General features: G+C 45.6%; 1 protein-coding gene across 2 annotated transcripts in view; it reads right to left on the reverse strand.

Annotated features, from left to right (window-relative positions):
* inpp5jb (inositol polyphosphate-5-phosphatase Jb) overlaps positions 1-8,079 on the reverse strand; it is an 87,521-nt gene extending 79,442 nt beyond the window's left edge. For both annotated transcript variants that reach the window (XM_078554310.1, XM_078554309.1), the window contains exons 1-2: positions 7,541-8,079; positions 7,327-7,428 (exon numbers count right to left, since the gene is read on the reverse strand). In XM_078554310.1, coding sequence (XP_078410436.1) covers positions 7,327-7,418 — 92 coding nt within the window. In that variant the 5' untranslated portion in view covers positions 7,419-7,428; positions 7,541-8,079. The remainder of the gene's footprint in view (positions 1-7,326; positions 7,429-7,540) is intronic.
* Positions 8,080-24,952: the final 16,873 nt, after the last annotated feature.

A 24,952-nucleotide genomic window follows, 5' to 3' on the forward strand; every position in this document is an offset into this window, starting at 1 on the left:
CCAACCTCTACCCCCTTGTATTCTAGTCCTCTAGATATAAAGGCCAGCATTCTTTTAGCTTGATTATTTTCTGTACCTCTTCAATACATTTTAACGATCTGTCTACATGGATCCTCAAGTCTCTTTGGACCTCCACTGTTTCTAGCTTTTCAATATTCAGACATTACTCTGTTCTACATACTTCCTTTAAAACCCTAGGATGGAAACCATTTTGTCCTGAGGATTTGCCATTCTTGAGTGCCATTGTTCTCTACCTTATGTTATTTTGCTTATGTCAATCTTTGTGAATTCCTATCCCTAATTCAAGATTCGTTTCCTTGAGATATCCAGCATGTTGTCCTCTTCATCTACTGTAAATACTGCTGCCAAGTAACATGTCCGTCATTTTCTTCTGTTAGTTTATAATTTTATCGTTATCAGTTGTCAAATACCCACATTGTTCTCGACCCCCTCTTTTTTCTAATATAATTGTAAAAATTTTTGTGAACATTGATAAGGAGGAAGTGTTAAATAGATTGTCGCTACTTAAAGTTAACAAGGCAGCAGGACTGGACAAGATGCATCCAAGAATATTGAAGGAAGTGAGAGTAGAAATTGCAGGGGCACTGGGCATAATTTTTCAGTCTTCCCTAGGCTCAGGAAGGTGCCAGAGGATTGGAGAATTGCAAACATTACGCCCTTGTTCAAAAAAGATTGTAAGGATAAGCCCAGCAGTTACAGACAGTCAGTTTAACCTCAGTGGTGGGCAAGATTCTAGAAACAATTATTCGGAATTAGAATTAGTAGTCTCATGGAAAAATATGGGTTGATAAGGAAGAGCCAGCATGGATTTCTAAAGGGGAAATCGTGTTTAACTAACTTGCTGGAGTTTTTTGAAGAGGTAATATAAAAGGTCAATGAGAGTGATGCTGTTATATGTTGTACATGGACTTTCAAAAGGCATTTGATACAGTGCCACACAACAGACTTGTGAGAAAAGTTATTGCTCATGGAATAAAAGAGACAGTAGGAACGTGGATACAAAATTAGCTGAAAAATAGAAAGGAGAGAGTAATGGTCAATGGATATTTTTCAGGCTAGAGGAAGGTTTGTAGTGGAGTCCCCCAGGGGTTGGTATTGGGACCCTTGCTTTTCCTGATATATATCGGTGATCTAGATCTTGGTGTGCAATGGACAATTTCAAAGTTTGTGGATGATACGAAGCTTGGGAGTGTTGTAAACTGTGAGGAGGGCAGTGTAGAACTTCAAAAAGACATAGACAAGTTGGTGGAGTGGGCAGATAGATGGCAGATGAAGTTCAATGTGGAGAAGTGTGAGGTGATGCATTTTGGTAGGAAGGGCATGAACAAACAATATAAAATAGGGGGTGAAATTTTGAAGGGGGTGCAGGAGCAGAAAGACCTGGGTGTATATGTGCATAGATCATTGAAGGTGGCAGGACAGGTGGAGAGAGCAGTCAATAAAACATATAGTATCCTGGGCTTTATTAATAGGGGCATAGAGCACAAGAGCAAGGAGGTTATGCTGAATTTATATAAGACACTCGTTAGACCTCAGCTGGAGTGTTGTGTACAGTTCTGGGTGCCACACCATAGGAAGAATGGGAACGCACTGGAGAGAGTGCAGAAGAGGTTTACAAGGATGGTTCTAGGGATGAAAAACTTCAGCTATGAGGACACATTGGAGAGGTTGGGACTGTTCTCTTTGGAGAGAAGAAGGTTAAGAGGGGATTTGATAGAGATGTTCAAAATCACGAGGGGGCTGGACAGAGTAGATAGGGAGAAGCTGTTCCCACTCGTAAAGGGAACAAGAACGAGAGGGCACAGATTTAAAGTGATTTGCAAAAGAAGCAGATATGATGTGAGAAAAAACTTATTTACACAACAAGTGTTTCAGATCTGGAATGCATTGCTTGGAAGCGCGATGGAGGCAGGTTCAATTGAGGCATTCAAGAGGACATTAGATGATTATTTGAATAGAAACAATGTGCAGGGGTATGGGGAAAAGGCAGGGCAATGGCACTAGGTCACTATGCTCATTTGGAGAGCCGCTGCAGACACGATGGGCTGAATTGCCTCCTTCCGTGCCATTAAAATTCTGTGTTGAGTTTGATATTCCTGACAAGTTTCTTTTTATGCTCCCTTTCTGCAGCTCTTACTATCTGTTTTGTCACCTTTTGTTGGTTTTTCTGTGTTTCTCAGTTGCCAAGGTCTGTGCTAGTTTTTGCATTTTTGTATGGCTTTTCATTTAGTTTTATGTTGTCGCTTATCTCTTTAACCATCCATGGCTGATTTTTTTAGCATGTCGAGCTCTTATTCCTTACAGGTATAAACTGGTTCTGTATCAGGTTATTTTTTTTTTGTACACCTCCCACTGATCTGTCTTTTTACCCAGCAGCAGGTTTGCCCAGTTTACTTTGGACAGACCCTGTTTTATCATATTAAAAAGTCAGCCTTACCTAAATCTAGAATCTTAGTAACTCTTTCGCATTTCTCCCTTTCAAACGCCACACCACTATTAGATAAGTATTATTGCACTGTTAGGTTGCTAACTAAATCTGGTTCATTATTCATTCCTAAATCTAATAATGGCCCACCCCTTTGTTAGGTCTAGGACATATTGTTGCAGAAAACTGTCATGAACAAACTCAAGAAAATCACTGCCTTTCTGGTATGAGCTAGGTCTGCTTATCACAATCTATATTATAACTTAAAACCACTCTGACTTGCTACATCCTTGACCAATCTCTGCACTTACACATTCTACCACTTCACACTGCTAACAGGGCCCTACACACAATTCCCACCACAGTCCTAATTCCTTTTCTCTTTCTTCATTCTACCCATGAAGTCTCCATGCCTGTTTATCTCTCACTGTCACTGAAGTGATTTGATTTAATCCTTAATCACTAAAGCTACTCCTCCCCTTCTACTATTTCCCCTATCTTTCCTGTAGACCTCATAACCTGGTATATTAAGTTCCTGGTCCAGACTGTCTTGCAGTCTTGTATCAGTAACGGGCTACCAAGCCATACTCTCCCAAGTTGAATTTGAATCTGCAATTCATTCAGTTTGTTCCTTAAACTCCATGCATTTGTATAAGGAATATTTATTTGAACAACACAGCCTGAGGGCAGTGTCCCAGGTCGAACCACTTTCAGCTGCTTCATCAATGATCTTCCTTCAATCAGAAGGTCAGAAGTGGGGATGTTCACTGATGATTGCACAATGTTCAGCACCATCTGTGACTCCTTAGGTACTGAAGCAATCCATGTCCATATGCAGAAAGACCTGGACAATATTCAGGCTTGAGCTGATGAGTGGCAAGCAACATTCACGTGTTACACAAGTGCCAGACAATGACCATCTCCAACAAGAGAGAATCTACCCATCTCCCCTTCATATCCAATGATAGCACCATTGCTCAATTCCCCACTACCAACATTCTGGGGTTACCATTGACCAGAAACTGAGCTGGACTGTCCATATAAATACTGTGGTCAGAAAAGCAAGTCAGAGGCTGGGAATTCTGCAGAGAGCAACTCACCTCCTGATTCCCCAAAGCCTGTCCACCATCTACAAGGCACAAGTCAGGACTGTGATGGAATACTCTCCACTTGCTTGGGTAAGTGCAGCTCCAACAACAATCAAGAAGCTCAATAGGGGGAGACGGTGCCATAATGGTATTGTCACTGGGCTAGTAATCCAGAGACCCAGGGTAATGCTATGGGGACCCATGTTTGAATGCCACCACAGCAGATGGTGAAATTTGAATTCAATAAAAAATCTGGAATTAAAAGTCTAATGACTGGCACCCCATCCACCACCTTAAACCTTCAGTCCCTCCATTACCAACATATTGACAGCCGTGTGTACCATCTACAAGATACACTGCAGCAACTGACCAAGGCCCCTTCAACAGCACCTTCCAAACCCCTGATCTCTACCACATAGAAGGACAAGGGCAGCAGATGGGAACGCCACCACCTTCAAGTTCCCCGCCAAGTCACAGACCATCCTGACTTGGAACTATATTGCTGTCTCTTCACTGTCACTGAGTCAAAATCCTGGAATTCCCTTCCTAACAACTCTGTGGGTGTACCTACACCACATGGACTGCAGCAGTTCAAAAAGACAGCTCACCACCACCTTCTCAAGGGCAATTAGAGATGGGCAATAAAATCACCACATCCCATGAAAGAATAAATGAAAAACACTATTCAACTGTTCTAATGTTTTATTCATACATTTCTTATTTCCCTCTCCTGGTTTAATTACTTTGCATCTATTGGGTTTCCCCTTGTCCGTAGTGCCTAAAGCACAATTTCTGACTATTACTCTACTCTCTTTCCATTCATTTATTTTGAAGCTGTTATTTATTCCACTTGAGCCCGTCTTTCTCATATTTAAAGACCTCGTGGTCACCCTATCTATAATCTTTGAGAAAGAATGCCGAACAGAGAGATGTTATATGAAGTTGAATCAAGTTAATGGTTGAATTGCTATCATGCTAAACTGAATTATGCTGCATTGATTTGAACCCCGCTAATGCTGTGCTGGTATAAATTGTTAACGCTGATGTAATTGTTATTATTTGCGATGATTTGAAAAGCTTGCCATTTTTGTATACCTAGAATTAGGAAAATGAAGTCATATTAGAGATACATCTGAATGTTGGCATTATTTTTTGGTCTCTGGTTAGCCAAATGTTCCATGGTTTTCAACAAATACTGCATTTTATTCAGATTGTTATCTGAACATATTCTACTTATCATTCAGCTTGCTTTAATACAGGACTGTATTGATATGGTCTTTACTGCCAAACAGTTCAGTAAAGTTTTGAGAATAAACATGGACCTTTACTGTGTTACAACTTTGTTGATCACATAAAGACCTTTGATACAATCACTAGAAACTACTGAAAAAAATTGGTTATCCCAAAATGTTTATCCAGAAGCCAGTTTCATGATCGCTAGAGTCATGGAAGATGGTGAGGTCTTCAACAGTGTCAGGCGGGTTAATGGTCTAGCTCTTAGCTTGATTAGTATTTTGTTTGCTTCTATGCTTCCTTATACCTTAAGGAGTTTTGATAAGGGAGTGTATATTCACTTCTAGACTGTTTCACCACAACACAAGATCCCAGACACTAAAGCCCTCATAATGGCAAATATGCCAGGGATGGGGACTTTGATATTAAAGGCAAAGCTAAGATGGGCTGGTCACCTACTTCGAATGCCTGATACTGGACTATCCAAAACTACCCAACAAGATATTCTACGGTGAGTGAAGCCTGGGAAATGCTCTTGTGATGGTCAGTTCAAAAGGTGTAAGAGTTGCTGCCTGAAGAGCAATCTAAAAGAGCAGGAAACCTCAACTGACAGATGGGAACACAATAGTTGTGACAGGAAAAAAAATGGCATAAGACGATTTATTATGGTACAGCAAAGCTTGAAGCAAGTTGTATACAGTTAGTCAAAGAAGCGAACCCAAAGGAAATCAAAGTCAGATCAGACAATAGATCAATCTGACCTCCCATGACCTTTTTATGAGATAAAGGCCACAATTCCACTGTGATTACTTTTTTTGTATTTGGGTATTCCTCTTCAGTTCTCTGCCTGAAGGCAGGTCGTTGGCAATTATTCAGCTAACCAGGGAAGGTGCCATGGTAGGGCAAGGAGACAGGCCCCAAGTCTACTTCAGCTGAAATGAGGATCAAACCTGTTCTGTTGGCATTAATCTGATCCACACGCTAGCCATCTAACCAACTGAGTTAACCGGCCCCCACCCTGGTATTAGTTTTAAGTAATTCCTTTGCTCCTTCACAGTTCTCCATCCCTCACCATTTGGAAAATATTTAGATTTGTCTTTCTCAGATCCAAAGTGGATGGCCTCACACTTCCTCACATTGAACTCCCTTATCCACTTAGTCTGTCTGGATCCATTTGTAACTTCCTGCTCCCAGCTCCACATTTTACATGTGTCTCCTAACAGTGTCATCTAAAAATTTGGATATATGCCTTTCTATTCTTTCAACCAAGTCATTAATACATATGGTGATCCCTGGGGTACACCACATGTCACTGTGCAATTAGAGAACAAACCCATTGTCCCAACTCCTACCTCCCAATCACAAACTCCTGTCACAAGAATATTCTGACTCAGGGACAAGAATATGACCATATGAGCCAAGCAAACAAAGGTAAAGTAGAATGAGCCTGAGGAGGGATTTGTAAATGAGGAGGAAGATTTAGAGTTTAATATATTGGGGATGGGGGAGAGTCAGGAGAGCTTGGCAAACATAGCAGGATTGGTCTGAGAAAACTCATGATGGTGGAGATTTGAATGAATTGGAGTTTATGTAGGATGGAGGCCAGGAAGCCAATGGGGTTGCTATTGGAGAAGTCAATTCTGGGGTAAGAGAAACATAAATAAGGATATAAACTGCAATGAGGGTTACTAATGGGTGAGGCTAGTTCTGCTGCAGAATTGGAAGATAATAAGCAGATACTGCTTGACCTGCTGAGCATTTCCAGCATTTTCTGTCAATATTTCAGATTTCCAGCATCCATAGTATTTTCCCTTGTGAAGTTCTTGGTGATGGATAGTATATGGCACTGAACTGGTGACACAGTTCAGTGTCAAAGAGGATATCTGAACTGTAAAACATTTTGATCAGTCCCCACAAGCAACAAGGTCAGGAATGGAGTTGTGGCAAGGCTGCAAATCTTTTTGCCAAAGCCAAACAGGTGGTTTCAGTTCTGCCAGTATTCAATTGCAGGAAGTTCTACTTGATCCCTGACTTGACGTTAGCCACACAGTCTGACGGTGCAGGGATGGTGCAATGAAGGTGATGGAGGATTCAAGTTTGGTGTCATCAACATGCGTGTGGAAGCTGAACAGGGGGCCACAGTTAATGCCTGTGGGGAGCTATGTGAGTGAGGAAAAGTGGCGCACGAGGATGTACTCCTGGAATGACCTTGCAAAGCCCAGAAAAAAAAAAGCCATTGCTACAGGTGAGCTGGCTGCATTGGGACAGCTGGCAGTGTAACCAAATGAAGGCAGACCCATGGAGGATAACCATGGGTGAGAGACAGTAGAACAAGATGGATTTGGTAACCATATACAATTCGGCAACACTGTCACATGCATGTGACTCTAACCAAGTGCATTGGTCAGGGTGGAAATGGGACTGAGGGAACTGAAACAAAAAATGGGAGACATTTTAAAAGAAAAAACAGCTCCAATTTTGCCAAGTTATCAGATGTATAAGTGATCATGTGAGTGTTTAAATGAAATGGTTTGAGGCAGGGACACAACCGATTCTCACCTGAGCCCGTCGTCTCCAGCATCGTCGGTGTCTGGTACAGACAGGGAGCCAAAACTCACCGCTGATTGATCCTGGATCAGAGCAGTGTTCATCCTGCAGGAGCTGCGGGGAAGCAAGAGATAACAGATTGTAAGAGATATTCAGGAGACAGACAGGCACGCATATTAACTATCAATATATTCAAGGAAAGGGAAAGTATGCAGTGGAAGCGTACACTGTGCAGCGTCTATCAAAGAGAATGTAATATTGTATCCGGGAAGGTCACACGCTGTCTGTCTTGAGGTTGGATCGCTCTGTGCTGCTGACTCCTGATAATATAAATGAGGATCAGAGCAGCTCCGGATCCTGAATCAGAGGTCGCCTCGATCCCGCTGCTTCCAGCCTGACCCTGGCTGTCTTTGCCCGCAGTGCCGGGCTTGCTGCTGCTTTACCGAGTCGATTCGCTGCAAAGGCTCCGGGCGGATCGCTCTTCCCCGCCGTCTCCGGAGCCTGTTCCTGGTCCTGACGTCATTGCAATACCATTTAAAGGGGAAACACGGACAGACCCGGGGGTTCAGGACCCAGGGAGACAAGGTTAAAACAACACCGACCAACAGGCTCCCAAAGCAAAAAACACTGCCTCTTGTTTACATTGGTGGGGAGCGGCTACCACTACTCTTCCCTTTCCCCTCTCCTGCAAACACTGACTACCGGGGGGAACCCCTCAACCCCCACGCACTTCACCCAAATGAGCCGAGTCAGTGAGACTATTCGGCCAAGGGGGTCATCACATTTGAGCACTGCACTTTAGTGTACACACGCCACACACATTTTCCGATAAGGGTCATTGAATAGCGATCAGGAACAGAAATGTTGGGTGACTCCCCCTCTCCGCTCACCCCGTTGTAAAATGTGGGGTATGAGATTATTTGAATATTTTTAGAGTTTGTGTTAGTGTGAACTGCACAAGGCCTGCGGCCTAGTTCATCTTCACAACTCGAAACTTTAACTGATCCAAAATGCCGCAGCCCAAATGGCAACCAGGTCCCAAACCATCCTCACCCTGTGCTCACTGATCTACATTTGCTCCTGATTGTGCAAAGCCTCAATTTTAAAATTCTTATCCTTGTTTTCAAATCCCTCCATGACAGCGCCGCTCTCTATCTCTGTAATCTCCAGCCCATAACCCTCTGAGATACCTGAACTCCTCCAGTTCTGACCTCTGGTGCACTCCTCATTTTAACCGTTCCACCATTGGTGACCATGCCTTCAGCTGGCTGGGCCCCAAGCCACCCCCTCTCCACCTGGTTTTCCTCTTTGAAGACACTCTTCAAAACCTACCTCTTGTCTTCTGTCAAATATTGTTCGATAATTGCTCCTGTGAAGTGCCTTGGGATGTTTTACTTCATTAAAGGTACAGCATAAATAAAAATTGTTATTCTGGAAAATGTTGTCTGAGCTCCATTTAACTCTGTGGTTCTGTGATACTAATATTACCAAGAATCCAGCTGGGCAGAACTTAAATTTGACTAATTGAGTCATTTTGTCTTAATTAATGCAAAGACATATTGGTTTAGTTTGTAATCTTGATCATTTATTCTTATTTTACATCTGAATTTCTCTCTCCTCTGAAAAGAGTAGCATATCCTCGCCTATCTTTTATTCCTTCTCATCATTTTGGGAGCATTAATGATTATTGTAGATGCTCATGCTTAACTCTCACTATTATTACAATCCTGAGCTTCAATTTCACAGAGTAATCTTTAGCTGAAATTTCAAGGGCAATTTGGTGTTTCCGGAAGGAAAGGAGGAGGGGAGCAGTTAAAATTAAGCAGTTCCATTTCCCATTTGGTTCCCATTAACTCCACATTTTAAGACCACAGGTCCTGTCATCAGTAGAGGTTCTGCCAGACTTTGAGACCCTCTAATAAAAGCAAGTCTGTGACCACATGCAGCAAGACCTGGGCAACATTCAGCTTGGGCTGATAGGTGGCAAATAACATTCACGCTGCACAAGTACCAGGCAATGTCCATCTCCTACAAGAGAGAATCTAACTATCTTCCATTGAGGTTCAACAGCATTACCATTGCTGAATCCCTCACTTTCAACATTCTGGGGGTTACCATTGACCAGAAACTGAACTGGACCAGCCTTATAAGTACTGTAACAACAAGAGTAGTTTATAAAAACAAAAAACTACTGCGGATGCTGGAAATCCAAAAAAAAAACAAAATTACCTGGAAAAACTCAGCAGGTCTGGCAGCATCGGCGGAGAAGAAAATAGTTGACGTTTCGAGTCCTCACGACCCTTCAACAGAACTGAGTATAGTTAGGAGAGGGGTGAAATGTAAGCTGGTTTAAGGTGGGGGGGGGGAGAGAGAAGTTGACGGGGGGGGAGGATGGTTGTAGGGACAAGCAAGCAGTGATAGGAGCAGATAATCAAAAGATGTCACAGACAAAAGGATCAAAGAGGTGTTGAAGGTGGTGATATTATCTAAGAAAATGTGCTAATTAAGAATGGATGGCAGGACACTCAAGGTACAGCTCTAGTGGGGATGGGGTGGAAAGAATGACAAGGTATTAGTTGTAGATTTAAAAATAATGGAAATAGGTGGGAAAAGAAAAATCTATATAAATTATTGAAAAAAACAAAAGGGAGGGGGAAGAAACGGGGTGGGGATGGGGGGAGGTGTTTAAGATCTAAAGTTGTTGAATTCAATATTCAGCCCGAAAGGCTGTAAAGTGCCTAGTCGGAAGATGAGGTGCTGTTCCTCCAGTTTGCATTGGGCTTCACTGGAACAATGCAGCAAGCCAAGGACAGACATGTGGGCAAGAGAGCAGGGTGGCGTGTTAAAATGGCAAGCGACAGGGAGGTTTGGGTCTTTCTTGCGGACAGACCGCAGGTGTTCTGCAAAGCGGTTGCCCAGTTTGCGTTTGGTCTCTCCAATGTAGAGGAGACCGCATTGGGAGCAACGAATGCAGTAGACTAAGTTAGGGGAAATGCAAGTGAAATGCTGCTTCACTTGAAAGGAGTGTTTGGGCCCTTGGACGGTGAGGAGAGAGGAAGTGAAGGGGCAGGTGTTGCATCTTCTGCGTGGGCATGGGGAGGTGCCATAGGTGGGGGTTGAGGAGTAGGGGGTGATGGAGGAGTGGACCAGGGTGACCCGGAGGGAATGATCCCTACGGAATGCCGCCAGGGGGGGTGAAGGGAAGATGTGTTTCGTGGTGGCATCATGCTGGAGTTGGCGGAAATGGCGGAGGATGATCCTTTGAATGCGGAGGCTGGTGGGGTGATAAGTGAGGACAAGGGGGACCCTATCATTTTTCTGGGAGGGAGGAGAAGGCGTGAGGGCGGATGCGCGGGAGATGGGCCGGACACGGTTGAGGGCCCTGTCAACGACCGTGGGTGGAAAACCTCGGTTAAGGAAGAAGGAGGACATGTCAGAGGAACTGTTTTTGAAGGTAGCGTCATCAGAACGGATGCGATGGAGGCGAAGGAACTGAGAGAATGGGATGGAGTCCTTACAGGAAGTGGGGTGTGAGGAGCTGTAGTCGAGGTAACTGTGGGAGTCGGTAGGCTTGTAATGGATATTGGTGGACAGTCTATCATCAGAAATTGAGACAGAGAGGTCAAGGAAGGGAAGGGAAGTGTCAGAGATGGACCATGTGAAAATGATGAAGGGGTGGAGATTGGAAGCAAAATTAATAAATTTTTCCAGGTCCCGACGAGAGCATGAAGCAGCACCGAAGTAATCATCGATGAACCGGAGAAAGAGTTGTGGGAGGAGGCCGGAGTAGGACTGGAACAAGTAATGTTCCACGTACCCCATAAAGAGACAGGCATAGCTGGGGCCCATGCGGGTACCCATAGCCACACCTTTTATTTGGAGGAAGTGAGAGGAGTTAAAGGAGAAATTGTTCAGCGTGAGAACAAGTTCAGCCAGACGGAGGAGAGTAGTGGTGGATGGGGATTGTTTAGGCCTCTGTTCAAGGAAGAAGCTAAGGGCCCTCAGACCATCCTTGTGGGGGATGGAGGTGTAGAGGGATTGGACGTCCATGGTGAAGGGGAAGCGGTTGGGGCCAGGGAACTGGAAATTGTTGATGTGACGTAAGGTGTCAGAGGAATCACGGATGTAGGTGGGAAGGGACTGGACAAGGGGAGAGAGAAGGGAGTCAAGATAACGAGAAATGAGTTCCGTGGGGCAGGAACAGGCTGACACGATCGGTCTGCCGGGACAGTTCTGTTTGTGGATTTTGGGTAGGAGGTAGAAGTGGGCCGTCCGAGGTTGGGCGACTATTAGGTTGGAAGCTGTGGGAGGAAGATCTCCAGAGGAGATGAGGTCAGTGACAGTCCAGGAAACAATGGCTTGATGTTCAGTGGTGGGGTCATGGTCCAGGGAGAGGTAGGAGGAAGTGTCTGCGAGTTGATGCTCAGTCTCCGTGAGGTAGAGGTCAGTGCGCCAGACAACAACAGCACCACCCTTGTCAGCGGGTTTGATGACAATGTTGGGGTTGGACCTGAGAGAACGGAGTGCAGTAAGTTCAGAGAGAGACAGATTAGAATGGGTGAGAGGAGCAGAGAAATTGAGACGACTAATGTCACGCCGACAGTTCTCAATGAAAAGATCAAGAGAAGGTAAGAATCCAGAGGGAGGGATCCAGGTGGAGGGAGAATATTGGAGGTGGGTGAAAGGATCCGTTGAACGGGGAGAGGACTCCTGCCCAAAGAAGTGAGCACGGAGATGAAGACAGCGGAAGAAGAGTTCAGCATCGTGCCGAGCCCGAAATTTATAGGCTGGGAAGTCTGCAGCAAATAACTTGTTTCCTAACTCCCCAGTGCCTTTCCACTATCTGCAAGTCAGGAATGTGATGGAAAACAGTCTATGTTTCTGGATGAGTGCAGGTCCAACAACACTGAAGAAGCTTGATACCATCCAGGACAAAACAGCCCGCTTGATTGGCACCCCATCCACCACCTTAAACATTCAATCCCTCCACCACTGACGCACAGTGGAAGCAGCGTGTACCATTTTCAAGATGCACTGCAGCAACTTGCCAATCTTCCTTTGACAATACCTTCCAAACCTGTGATCTCTTGAAGGACGAGGGCAGCAGACACATGGGAACAGCACCACTTGCAAGCTCTCCTCCAAGCAACACACCATCCTAACTTGGAACTATATCACCGTTCCTTCACTTTCGGTGGGTCAAAACCATGGAATTCCCCCCATAACAGCATTGTGGGTGTACCTACACCTGATTGCTTCAGTGGTCCAAGAAGGCAGATCACTATGACCTTCTCAAGGGCAATTAGGAATGGGCGATAAATGCTGGTCTTGCTAGCGATGTTCACATCCAAAATTGGCATTCAGATTTTAACCCACACCTGTGTGTAAGAGCTGTAGGGAGGCTAGTGAGGTGCTCTAAGATAAGGCAAGAAGTTTTTCTCAGTGGGGCAACAAATATGCAGAAGAGTGATGTTCATCTGAGGATGGAGCTGAGCCATTACTAAATGCAGGAGTTCTTTGCATCTGTGTTTGCTGTGGACCTGACTTGAGGTGTTTCATGATGTCTCGGGGATGAAAGTATTCTTTCCAAAGCAAAGGTATGCCTCTCCTTAATGAGTAGAAAACTGATAATAAAAATAAAATAAATAATAAAAGAGGAAAACCTATTGCTGGATTATTTGTTTGTTTCTGTTTTATGAGCTCTAAACAGCCACAATAAATTTGTGTAGATACACGTGATGTGCAAGTATAACACAGGAACTGTTTAATCTGAATGAATCATTTATGTTATATTAACACAATGAATATATTACAAACTGTTTGAATGGAAACTATAGTAATTTCTGATCTCTGCACTTATTGGGTTCAGCCTAACCCTCTTGCAGTTTTCATACAAATAGCAGTGCTCATAAACCCTACAGGAACAACATTAATCCATAACCTTCTTTTATCAGGCTGTGTAGGTTCATGAATCAGCCGATAGTGGAGCCAGCCACAGAAAATGAATGGTTGATGACAACTCAACTCATCGGGATCCATTGCTGTTAATCCAGAAAATTGCTCATCAGCAAAAGTGCTTCTATTTAACAGGAATATATTTTAGCTTTATAGATACCGGAGGGATAGTGCAGCAATCAGACATTGGTTCATATTCAATCCATTCCATTTGGCCTATCTCTTAAAGGGGAAATTTCTTCATCAAAAAGTGTTTCTTGTCCATGTATAATGTACACAGTGTGTGGCCTATATATAATAAAAACGGTGGTCGTTCTGCTATCTGCACATGCTTAATTCATTTTTAAAAATTCATTCATGGGATGTAGGAATCACTGGCTGGACCTGCATTTATTGCCCATCCCTAAATACCCTTGAGAAGGTGGTAGTGAGCAACTCTCTTGAATCGCTGCAGTATATGTGGTGTAGGTACAACCACAGTGCTGTTAAGGGAGAGTTTCAGGATTTTGACCCAGTGACAGTGAAGGAACGGCAATATATTTCCAAGTCAGGATGGTGAGTGACTTGGAGGGGAACTTCCAGGTGGTGGTGTTCCCATCTATTTGCTGCCTTTGTCCTTCTAGATGGTATTAGTCATGGGTTTGGAAGGTGCTGTCTAAGGAGCCTTGGTGAATTCCTGTAGTGCATCTTGTAGATGATACACACTACTAGCACTGTGCATCAGTGGTGGAGGGAATGAATGTTTGTGGATGGGGTGCCAATCAAGAGGGCTGCTTTGAATCAGGAGGTGAGTTACTCATTGCAGGATTCCTAGCCTCTGATCTGCTGTTTTAGCCACAGTATTTATATGGCTGGTCCAGTTCATTTTCTGGTCAATGGTAACCCCCAGGATATTGATAATGGGGGATTCAGTGATGATAATGCCATTGAATATCAAGGGGTGATAGATTCTCTCTTATGGGAGATGGTCATTGCCTGACACTTGTACGGCGTGAACGTTACTTGCCACTTGTCAGCCCAAGCCTGAATATTGTCCAGGTCTTGCTGCATTTGGACATGAACTGCTTCAGTATCTGAGGAGTCACGAATGGTGCTGAACATTGTGCAATCATCAGCAAACATCCCCACTTCTGACCTTATGACGGAAGGAAGTCATTGATGAAGCAGCTGAAGATACTACCCGGAGGAACTCCTGCAGCTGAGATAACTGACCTCCAACAACCACAACCATCCTCCTTTGTGCTAGGTATAACTCCAACCAGTGGAGAGCTTTCCCCCTGGTTCCCATTTTGCTAGGGCTCTTTGATGCTACACTCAGTCAAATGCAGCCTTGATGTCAAGGACAGTCAGTCTCACCTCACCTCAGGAGATCAGCTCTTTTGTCCATGTTTGGACCAAGACTGTAATGAGATCAGGAGCTGAGTGGTCATGGTGGAACCCAAACTTGGTGTCAGTGAACAGGTCTATTACTTAGCAAGTGTCGTTTGATAGCCCCTTCCATTACTTCACTGATGTCAAGAGTAGACTGATGGGGTGGTAATTGGAATTGGCTAGGTTTGATGGCCATTGAAGTCCCCCATCGAGAGTACATTCTACGCCTTTGCCACCCTCAGTGCTTCCTCCAAGTGGTGTTCAACATAGTGGAGCACTGATTCATCAGCTGAGGGAGGGCGGTATATGGTAATCTGCACAGTGAATGTTGAGGACTGCCAGGGAAACTCTCTCTCAATTGTATATTACTGTTCTGCCACCTCTGCCCTGCTGGTGGGACAGGACATACTCAGAGATGGTGATGGTGGTGTCTGGGACATTATCTGCAAGATATGATTCTGTGAGGATAACTATGCCTGTGAGGCAGCTCTCCCAATTTTGGCACTAGCCCCCAGCTGATGGTAAGGAGGACTTTGCAGGGTTGACAGGGTTGAGTTTGCCATTGTCATTTCTGGAGCCTAGGTCAATGCCAGGTGGTCCATCTGGTTTCATTCCTTTTTGGAGGCTTTGTAGTGGTTTGATACAACAGAGTGGTTTGCTAGGCAATTGCTAAAGGGCATTAATGGGTTCTTACAACAATCAACAATGGTTTCATGGCCATCATTAGACTTTTAATTCCAGATTTTTTCTGGTGGTGGGATTTGAACCTGGGGTCCTCAGAATATCACCCTGAGTCTCTGGATTACTAATCCAGCAACAATACCATTACACCATCACCTCCCCCTACTGAGGCAAGTGAATGAATTTCTTATTATTTATGTCTATGAGAAAACAAGCTCAAAGTTGTTTATTACCGATCATTTCAGATGCTTTATTTAATTTACATGAAGACTTGATGCTTTGAAAAGAACCAAACATCAAAAGTAACTTTTTTTCTAAATCCTTTCTGTAGAAAAGAAGGGTTAAAAATTCCAAAAAAAGTGACTGTTATTTATTGAAGATGTGCATCATATTAGGTATAACATATTTTTCTTTCTTCTTTAGTATATATAGAGGATATATGCTATATTAGATATACATGATTATATATTATCAATGCAAATCATTATATATAGTGTATCCACACTATTGTATACAATAGGTACACATTAGTATGTAGGGGTAGATTTCATCTTCATTGCCTGGTCATTAAGCATCATCTGGTCACAGCGCAGAATGAAAAATCTGTCAGGGAGAATCTGAAGCCAGTAACAGAACCCGTCAAATGATCCTTCCAATAGTGAAAGGCTAATCCATCAGGTTCTGTAAGGGGCATGCAATCTTCCCCAATACACCTTTCTTTCTGTATTTAGCCCAGGCGATGCTTAATGGCCAGGAGGTAAAAATAAAAATAAAAATCTTCCAATTGTTGCATGCTTTTTTTCCAACTATTTGCCTGAAGCATATGCCATTGCCTTTTATTCTGTTTTTCATTCTTCTTCTCTCCTTACATCACTTCTGTTGCATCTTATACACTCTATTCCTGTCCTCTTTATGCCATCCCTCTCTCCCATTTTATATATTCTTGTCATTTCCTCTCATCCTGCCTCTCTTTCATTCTCGACACACAGTACTGCACTGTTGTAGCAATCTAGATTATATGTGCAAGTACCTGGGGTAGATCTTAAACCATGATCTTAGAGGTAAGGGTGTTATCACTGAGCCAGGCTGACACCATCTATACATAGAGTCAAATTTCCTTTGCTTTGCAAGATGCTGGGACAATGTGGCAGCAGTGTGTACTATCTATAAGATGCACTGCAGCAACTCGCCAAGGCTTCTTCAACAGCACCTTCCAAACCCACAACCTCTACCACCCAGAAGAACAAGGGCAGCAGACTCCGGGAAACACCACCATCTCCAAGTTCCTCTCCAAGTCACAGACCATCTGCCTTGGAACTATGTTGTCATTCCATCACAGAAATAAAGTTGAGCATCTTATTGCGTATAGAAGTGACTGGAACCATGGAAAGGGCAGATCTGAATTTGTTACAATAATTTAGTACATACCCTCTATATATAATACTGTGTATATGATATAAAATACAATGTTAATTCCCTATATTTATGATGTGTATTCTTCATATATTTTTATTATGTTTTCATATATAATGGTGTTGAATCTATATATTTTGAAATTTGTAACCTCTCTCTCTATATGTATTATATTTATAAGGTAATGTATCCTTTACATACAACAGTGCATTCTCTACCTACTTAACAACATCCTCCATTTATACAACGCCTTTAATACAGTAAAAAGTCCCAAGAGGCTTCAAAAATCAGCCAAAATTTGGCATTGAGTTACATAGGAGATATTAGGGCAGATGGCTGAAAGCTTGGTCAAAGATGTAAGTTTTACGAAATATCTTAAAGCTGGAAATAGAGGTAGTGAAGCGAAGAGGTTTAGGGAGGGTTTAGGCAGAGGCAGCTGGAGGCACAACCACCAATGATGGGATGATAAAAATTGGGGATGCTCGAGAGCCAGATTTGGAGGAGCAGAGAGATTTCAGTGGGGTGTAGGACTGGAGGAGATTGCAGAGGTAGTGGGGGGAGAGGCCATGGAGGGATCTGAAAACAATGATGAGAATTTTCAAATTGAGGTGTTACTGAATCAGAAATGAATCTAGGTCAGCAAGCCCAGGGACGATGGGTGAGCAGGACTTGGTGTGAGTTACGATATGGCAGCAGAGTTTTGGATGAGCTATTCTTATGGAAGGTGGAACGTGGGACACCAGCCAGGAGTGTCTTAGAAAAGACAAGTCTAATGGTAACAAAGATATGGATGAGGGTTTCAACAGCAGATGAAGTGAGACAGGGTTGGTGACAGATGATATTATGGAGATGAAAGTAGGTGGGTCTTAGTGATGGCACAGATGTGTGATTGGAAGCTCATTTTGGGGTCAAATAGAGAACCAAGGTTTCGAAAAATCTGATTAAGCCTCAAACAGAGTGGGCAGAGAGTGGGACGGAGTTTGTGGCTGGGAACGGAGTTAGGTGGGGATCGAAGACAATGGCTTCGCTCTTCCCAATATTTACTTGGAGGAAATTTCTGCTAATCCAGCACTGGATGTCAGACAATCAGCGTCACAAATCAGAGACAATAATGGAGGGGATTTTATGGAGGCGATGGCCTCGGCCGCCATTGGGGAGCCAGCGAGAGACCCACGCTGCCTCGTCCTGGAAAAGCCCACTGTATTGTGAGCCAATCAAGCAGTTGAGAGGTCACCGGCAGGCCATTCACTGGATCAGGACTCCGAGGGTGGGAGGTTCTGCCCGAGAGCTGCCGGCTAATCAGAGTCCAGCAGCTCTTTTGCTCAGCAGCGCCACTGGGGAGGCAGTGGCTGTTGCCAAAGCGACACCCACAAGATGCCCAGGATTGCAGAGCAACCCAGGCCATAGGTAAATGGTGGCAGGAGGGGTTTTGCAGGGTGAGTGGGGGTGGGGGGGTGGTCACAGGGGTGGGGGTGTAGGAGGGTCGGCAGCCAGGGCAGGGGGGGTTGGTTCTCAGCAGAACTCCCTTCCCCCTGCCGGGTCCCTCAATCAAGCTCTGAATGCTTTTGAACAAGGGACCCTCTTGGGAGACCACAAGCAACCCACACAGATTTGCCTGTTTTTCTCCCCATATGGTAACAGGCCCACCCCCGCTGGGTTAATACTGAATATATATAATACAGAATCTATCAATTCTATTAAAATGCCCTCTATGTATTAGCACAGTATGTGTTCTCTTTATAATACTAAACCGCATGTCTCAATGTAACACGGCAATAAGTGACTGTCAAAAGAACAAACTTGTAATTTTGTAACACTTTTCTTGTCCTCAGACAAACCCAAAGTTTTATGCCCAAGGAATGATTTTTGAAGTATATTCACTGTTGTTCTGTAAACAAACGCAGCAGTCAATTTGCACACAGTAATCTCCCACAAACAGCACATGACTGAATGGCCAGGTGATCTGTTTTTAGTAGCTGAGGGAGAGTTGTTCGTTGGGCACCAGGTGAACCCTCTGCTCCTTTTTGAATAGCGCCGTCCATGTAATAATGCGTCTGTTTAACGCAGGAGAATATGGAAAATGATCACGTGCAGCTGAGGAAGATGAAAATGGCCAAAAAGAAAGCTACCAAGAAACCTCTGGAAAACAACAAGAGGCAGAATTTTGAGTTCGGTGGGCGGGCGTGGTCGGTGGGCCCGGGAAGCGGCCTGGAAACAGGCCGCCGCCCACGATTGCCCCCCCGATCGCGATTTCACACTGGCAGGCCAATTAAAGCCCTCACAGCGTGAAACGCGGCTCCTCGAGAGTCGGGAAGGGCTGAGCGGGGGCCTATCTGCCGCAGGGTCCAATGGTGACCCGGCGGCCGGTTTAAAAATGACTCAGGCAGCCTCTAGAAGGTTGCCAGTGAAGAAGACATCTTCGGTGTTGTCAACAGGGAATTATAGCTTCCAGTGTGGCTGCAGACGGCAGGCGGGAGGGCATGTCAGATGGGCACTCGGCCCCCCAGGTTTTCTGATGAGTACCTCGCCATCCTCCTGGAGGAGGTGGCTGCCAGGAAGGACAGCCTTGTCCCCAGGGATGGAAGGTGGAGGCCACTGTACCTCACAAAAAGAGCTTGGGAGGAGGTGGTCAGCAGCCATGATGTTGTGCGGCGCACTTGGGTCCAGTGCTGCAAGAGGTTTAACAACCTGCTGCACTCAGGAAGGGTGAGTACCGTGTTGGCATGGATCAGTGCGTTGAAGGTCTGACCATCCCCCTGCTGCCCCTCCCTTACCCCCCTCCCCCCCCTCCGCCGTGGAGCTCAGGGGAGTCCAAGTGCCAACTGTCAATGACGCCAGAGCTGGCCAAGGGGTGAGCCCTGGCTGCTTGGACTGAGTGCCTTGCACCTCAAGGGCCACGACTAGGACGTGCCCTGCAAGGTGTTCCTCAGGTGGGGTTGGACAGGCTGCATTGGCGCTGCAGGTAGAGAGTGGACAAACCAAATGCTCTCCTGTCCTTTCAGGAGAAGACGGCTTATAACAACTTGAAAGGTCGTGGACCAGCGGAGGCCCCCAAAACCTCCTGATCCTCATGAGGTACGAGCAGGGCATCTTGGAGATGGAGAGCTCGGTCAACCAGCTGCGCAGAGGCTGGGGTGTCAGACGAACGTAAGTGTTCAGTGCACTGAGGTGAGAGTTTTGGATGGTGCAAACATTCTTGTATCGTCTCATCATTGATGGGAGTCTCAAAACTGGATTCCCCATTGATTATTGAAAGGCAATGGCACCATGATGCAGATCTCCATTGTCTCACCAGGGTGCCTGGCATGCACAGTGACAGTGTGATGACTTAAACTAATGACATGTTGTTGTTCTCCCTTAGATTTGCCTCCATGCACCTAATTTCAGGACCCCAAAGAGCCACCCCTGATGCCAGAGGACCGCCATTCTCCAAATGCACCTATATCACACCTGCTCTCTGAAGCAGTCACCAGCGCAGACACCAACACCTCGATGTGCATTAGATCGTCGGCTAGAATGTTGGTGCACAGCGGTGAGGGCACTTCACACTTGCTTGAGGTGCAGGCGGAGGCAGAGAGTTCCCAGGGTGCCGGCAGTCGGAGGACTGCTGGAGACCAGGATGATGCTGAGTCGAAGGCAGATGATGAGCCTCTGGAGTCATCCATTAGGCAGCAGATGCTGGATGTCCAATGGGATGTGCAGGAGGATGTGGCAGAGATCCATGAAGGTATGCGTGCCATGGTTTCCATTATGGAGGAGTCCATGCAGAGTGTGAGCACTGTGTCGACCGTCATGGCCGAGCGCACTGACTCCTCCATTGAGAGAGTGGCCACTATCACAGAGAGGCAGCTCCAGGAACAGAATCAGGGGTTCCTGGGGTTGCGCTCGGACCAGCAAACCCTCACACAGGCACTGACCTCAGGTGGTCAGTGACAGTGTGGGAGGTGGATGAGGCACCCAGTATCCCAGCTAGGTGCCCATCTATCAATGGTGAGCAGGGAGGTCCAGAGCGACCTCACGTTGGCGCATGTGATGCTTGTCATCTTTGCGGGATCCTCTCAGGATGTTCTGGATGACGGCAGCAGCTCCTCTGCCCCTCTGCCAGTGACCATGGCATCTGATGAGTCTGTGGCAACTGGGGAGATGCCAGCCGTGAGACTGGCCACTCAGTCCCAGACGGGGCCAGCACAGGCTCCACTGGCCAGCGGACAACTGCCAAGGTCATCAAGATAAACAGGACAGCAGAGTCAGCAGGCTGTCTCCAATGTTGCTGCCAGCGAGGGGGGAAGCACCAAGACATAGCACTCGCAAATGTAAGTTTAAGGCACCATGAGCACAAGAGGGATAGTTCATGGGTGATCTTCTGTTGTGCAATGTTTTGTTTATTTTAATTGGTCTGGGGTTGAAAACCAGAGAGTGTTCTGTTAATTTGTTTGGGCCTTTAAAATGAGATAAATTTTCTTTTGTCGTAATGGCCTGAGTATGCTTCACAGTTTTTATTTAATGTGGTGCAGGATATGCCAGTATGTAATGCTGGACGTGGGTGGCTCTAAACTTTATTGCGTAGGTACTGAGTGGACTTTGGGGTCAAAGGAAAGGGTCATTTCAGAGATCGGGATGGAGGCGGCAGCCCTCGGGTGAGGTGGTAGTTCTTATTTGGCAGCCTAGCTGAAGGAGCATTGGATCAAGGCGTCCCTGGTGTCCCTGTCTCCCTGCGGGTTGCAGAGGTCTGCCTCCAAGCCCTCAGCGTTCTCTTCACCATGCTCCTCTTCTGACTCACTACTGGGTTCATTCTGTGTGGCCTGTGCAGCTGCATCAAAATCCTTTTCCTCCAGTGGGTCCCCCCTTGCCAGTGTCAGATTTGTGGAGAGCACAGCATGCAACCAATATCAGTGACACCCACTCTGGGGGGTATTGTAGTGCTCCCCCTGAATGCTCCAGGCATCGGAAGCAAACCTTCAGAAGACCTATGGTTCTCTCTATCACTGCCCTTGTGGTGCCCTGCCTCCTGTTGTACCGCTGCTCTGCCTCCATTCTTGGATGGCGGAGAGGCGTCATAAGCCACCTTTTCAACGGATAGCCCTTGTCACCCAGCAGCCATCCATCCAGCCAGGCTGGAGCACTGAAGAGCCTCGGCACCTGGGAGTGTCTCAGGATGTAGGCATCATGGGAGCTACCAGAGTACCTTGCACAGACTTGCAGAATATGCATCCTGTGGTCACACGCTATCTGCATGTTTTGGAGTGGAATCCCTTCCTGTTGACAAAAGCACCCGGCTGACCCTCTGGCGCCTTGATGGCCACATGTGTGCAGTTGATGGCACCCTAGATGTGGGGGAACCCAGCAATCACTGCGAAGCCTCTGGCTCACTCTGCCTGGCTGGTCTCGTCCGTACAGGAATGAATGAAGATCAATACCCGCCTGAACAGAGCTTCTGTCACCAACTTTATGCAACTATGGACAGCTGATTGGGAGACTCCACACAGATCCCCGACTGACCACTGGAAAGAGCCGGATGCATAGAAGTTAAGGGCCACTGTGATCTTCAGAACCACTGGCATGGGGTGTCCCCCCACACAGTCGGAGCTGATCTCAGGCCCAATCACCTGTCAAATGGAGGTCACAGTGTCCCTTCAGAGGCGGAGCCTCCTTCGGCACTGCACCTCAGACACATTGAGGTAGCTAGATTGCCTGGCAGCGGGAAAGCGGTTTCTTCTGTGGCCCCTTCTGCCTTGGACTACCTGCTGGCCCTTTGCCCTCTGTGCCTGCACTTCTCCTCCCACAGGTCGCTCCCCTGTAAGCTGCATTGGGACACCTGGCCTCCTCCCCCTTCTGCCTCTTCCTCCTCATAGGATGTGCCTCCGGTGGAGGCCATAATCCCCATTACCAGGAAGACTGTCTGATACCTGGAAGGGTCCACACGATCTGAATCCTCCGGGGTCCTTGGAGACACCAACAAGTCCCAAAATGAAGCCTGGAAATGCTAAGAATGAAACCCTGAACAGAGGTGAAGCTGCCAAGTACTAATAAGCCACCAGCAGCAAACTATCCACCAAACTCCTCACTACTCACAATGGCAATGCTGCTGACCCTTTTTATCCCGCCCGTGGATGAGGTTTTGCAAATTGTCGCCTAGCCGCCTGCCCGATTTGTCCATGCGACGAGCGCAAAATTGCACGGGCAAGGTAAAATCAGCAACAATTGCCTTTTTAATGGCCTTAACAGGCCTCTTAATTAATGGCGGGCGTGGCTCCAGCTCCCGCTCACGCCTGCCAACCAAAATATCGCACGAGTGCGCGATGACATCAGGACACTCACCCGAAGTCATCATGCGTTATTTTACACTCGAACGGGTCAGACGGGCACCACTCCCGCCCATTCAGAGAAAAATTCTGCCTGAGATGTGTAATTGTAGTCATAATAGCAAATGCTTATTGGTCAGAAGACCATTAAGGACTGCATTGGGTCAAGAAGGATATTGTAGGACAGATTCAAACTGATTCTCATATTATGGCAGAGTTGTTAAATGACTATACTTCTGTACGTGAATTACATAGTAACTGGATGTTTAATTGTGGTAGGCATTAACTGGGGTTTTACCTGTGCTCTTATATATAGAAGCTGACTGAAGCTGTGGTATTTGAATTGGAAGTGAACGATAAATTTTTTGTGTATCTGTAAATGAAAGTTTGTAAGTGTATAAAGACTCGGTTCCAATTCAGCCATCACTGCCCAGCTATCTGAGTTGTAACACTGAAGATAATTCAGATGGGAAGTGCTTGGTATTGAATAGATTTATTAAAATTGAAATAAATAATTCTGTCACCTTGGGTAGATTAGTAAAGCTCAAAGTTGGTAGGGCCCCAAGTCTGGATGATACCTAACCAAAGGTGATTAGAGATGGGACAGGCGCTCTGTAAGCCCCTTGTCAGTATCTTCAATGGATCATTCAAGTCAGGGGTAGGTTCCTTAGACCGGAAACTAGCTCACATAGTTCTTACAATAAATCTATAATGTCAACCATGGCTCAGTTGGTAGCACTCTTACTCCTGAATCAGGACTGGACTGTAACAATCTAGGCTGACACTCCAGCGCAGTATAGTGCACCTCTAGAGTGGATGTAAAAGATCCCATGACACTATTTCGAGGAAGAGCAGGGAGTTATCCCTGGTGTCCAGGCCAATATTTATCCTTCAATCAACATCACAAAAAAACCAATTATCTTGTCATTGCTGTTTGCAGGAGTTTACTGTATATGCAAATTTGTTCTCGTGTTTCTAACATTACAACAGTGACTACACTTCAAAAAGCACTTCACTGGCTTTAAAGCACTCTGGGGTGTCCAGGGGTCATGAAAGGTGCTACGTAAGTACAAGCTCGGTCTGTCCATAAGCATGACCCAGACCTCCCTGTCGCTTGCCATTTCAACACACCACCCTGCTCTCATGTCCGTCCTTGGCCTGCTGCAATGTTCCAGTGAAGCTCAACACAAACTGGAGGAACAGCACCTCATCTTCTGATGAAGCACTTTACAGCCTTCCGGACTTAACATTGAGTTCAACAACTTCAGATCATGAACTCTCTCCTCCATCCCCACCCACTTTCCGATCCCCCTTTTTCCAATAATTTATATATTTTTAATATATTTTTCTTTTCCCACCTATTTTTAAATCTATCAGTTTATCTCCACCTTTTAGCCCATTTCGATCCCTTCCCCCTAACCCACTGCCACTTGTTTGTCCTGCTTTCTACCCTTAATGTCACCATTAGCATATTCCTTAGATAATATCACCACCGCCAACACCCCTTTGTCCTTTTGTCTACGACATCTTTGGCAATCTCTTCTTTGCCTCCACCTATCACTGGCCCTCTATCCAGCTCTACCTGTCCCACCCCCCTCTACCAGCTTATATTTCACCTCATTTCTATATTTCTTTAGTTAGAACAAAGAACAAAGAAAAGTACAGCACAAGAACGGGCCCTTCGGCCCTCCAAGCCTGCGCCTATCATATTGCCCATCAACTAAAACATTTTGCACTTCCGGGGTCCATATCCCTCTATTCCCATCCTATTCATGTATTTGTCAAGCTGCCTCTTAAACACCACTATCGTACCTGCTTCCACCACCTCCTCTGGCAGCGAATTCCAGACACTCACTACCCTCTGCGTAAAAAACTTTCCCCGCACATCTCCTCTATAGTTTTCTCCTCTCACCTTA

The sequence above is a fragment of the Cetorhinus maximus genome, chromosome 12, assembly GCF_964194155.1.
Source record: "Cetorhinus maximus chromosome 12, sCetMax3.hap1.1, whole genome shotgun sequence".
Lineage (NCBI taxonomy): Eukaryota > Metazoa > Chordata > Chondrichthyes > Lamniformes > Cetorhinidae > Cetorhinus > Cetorhinus maximus.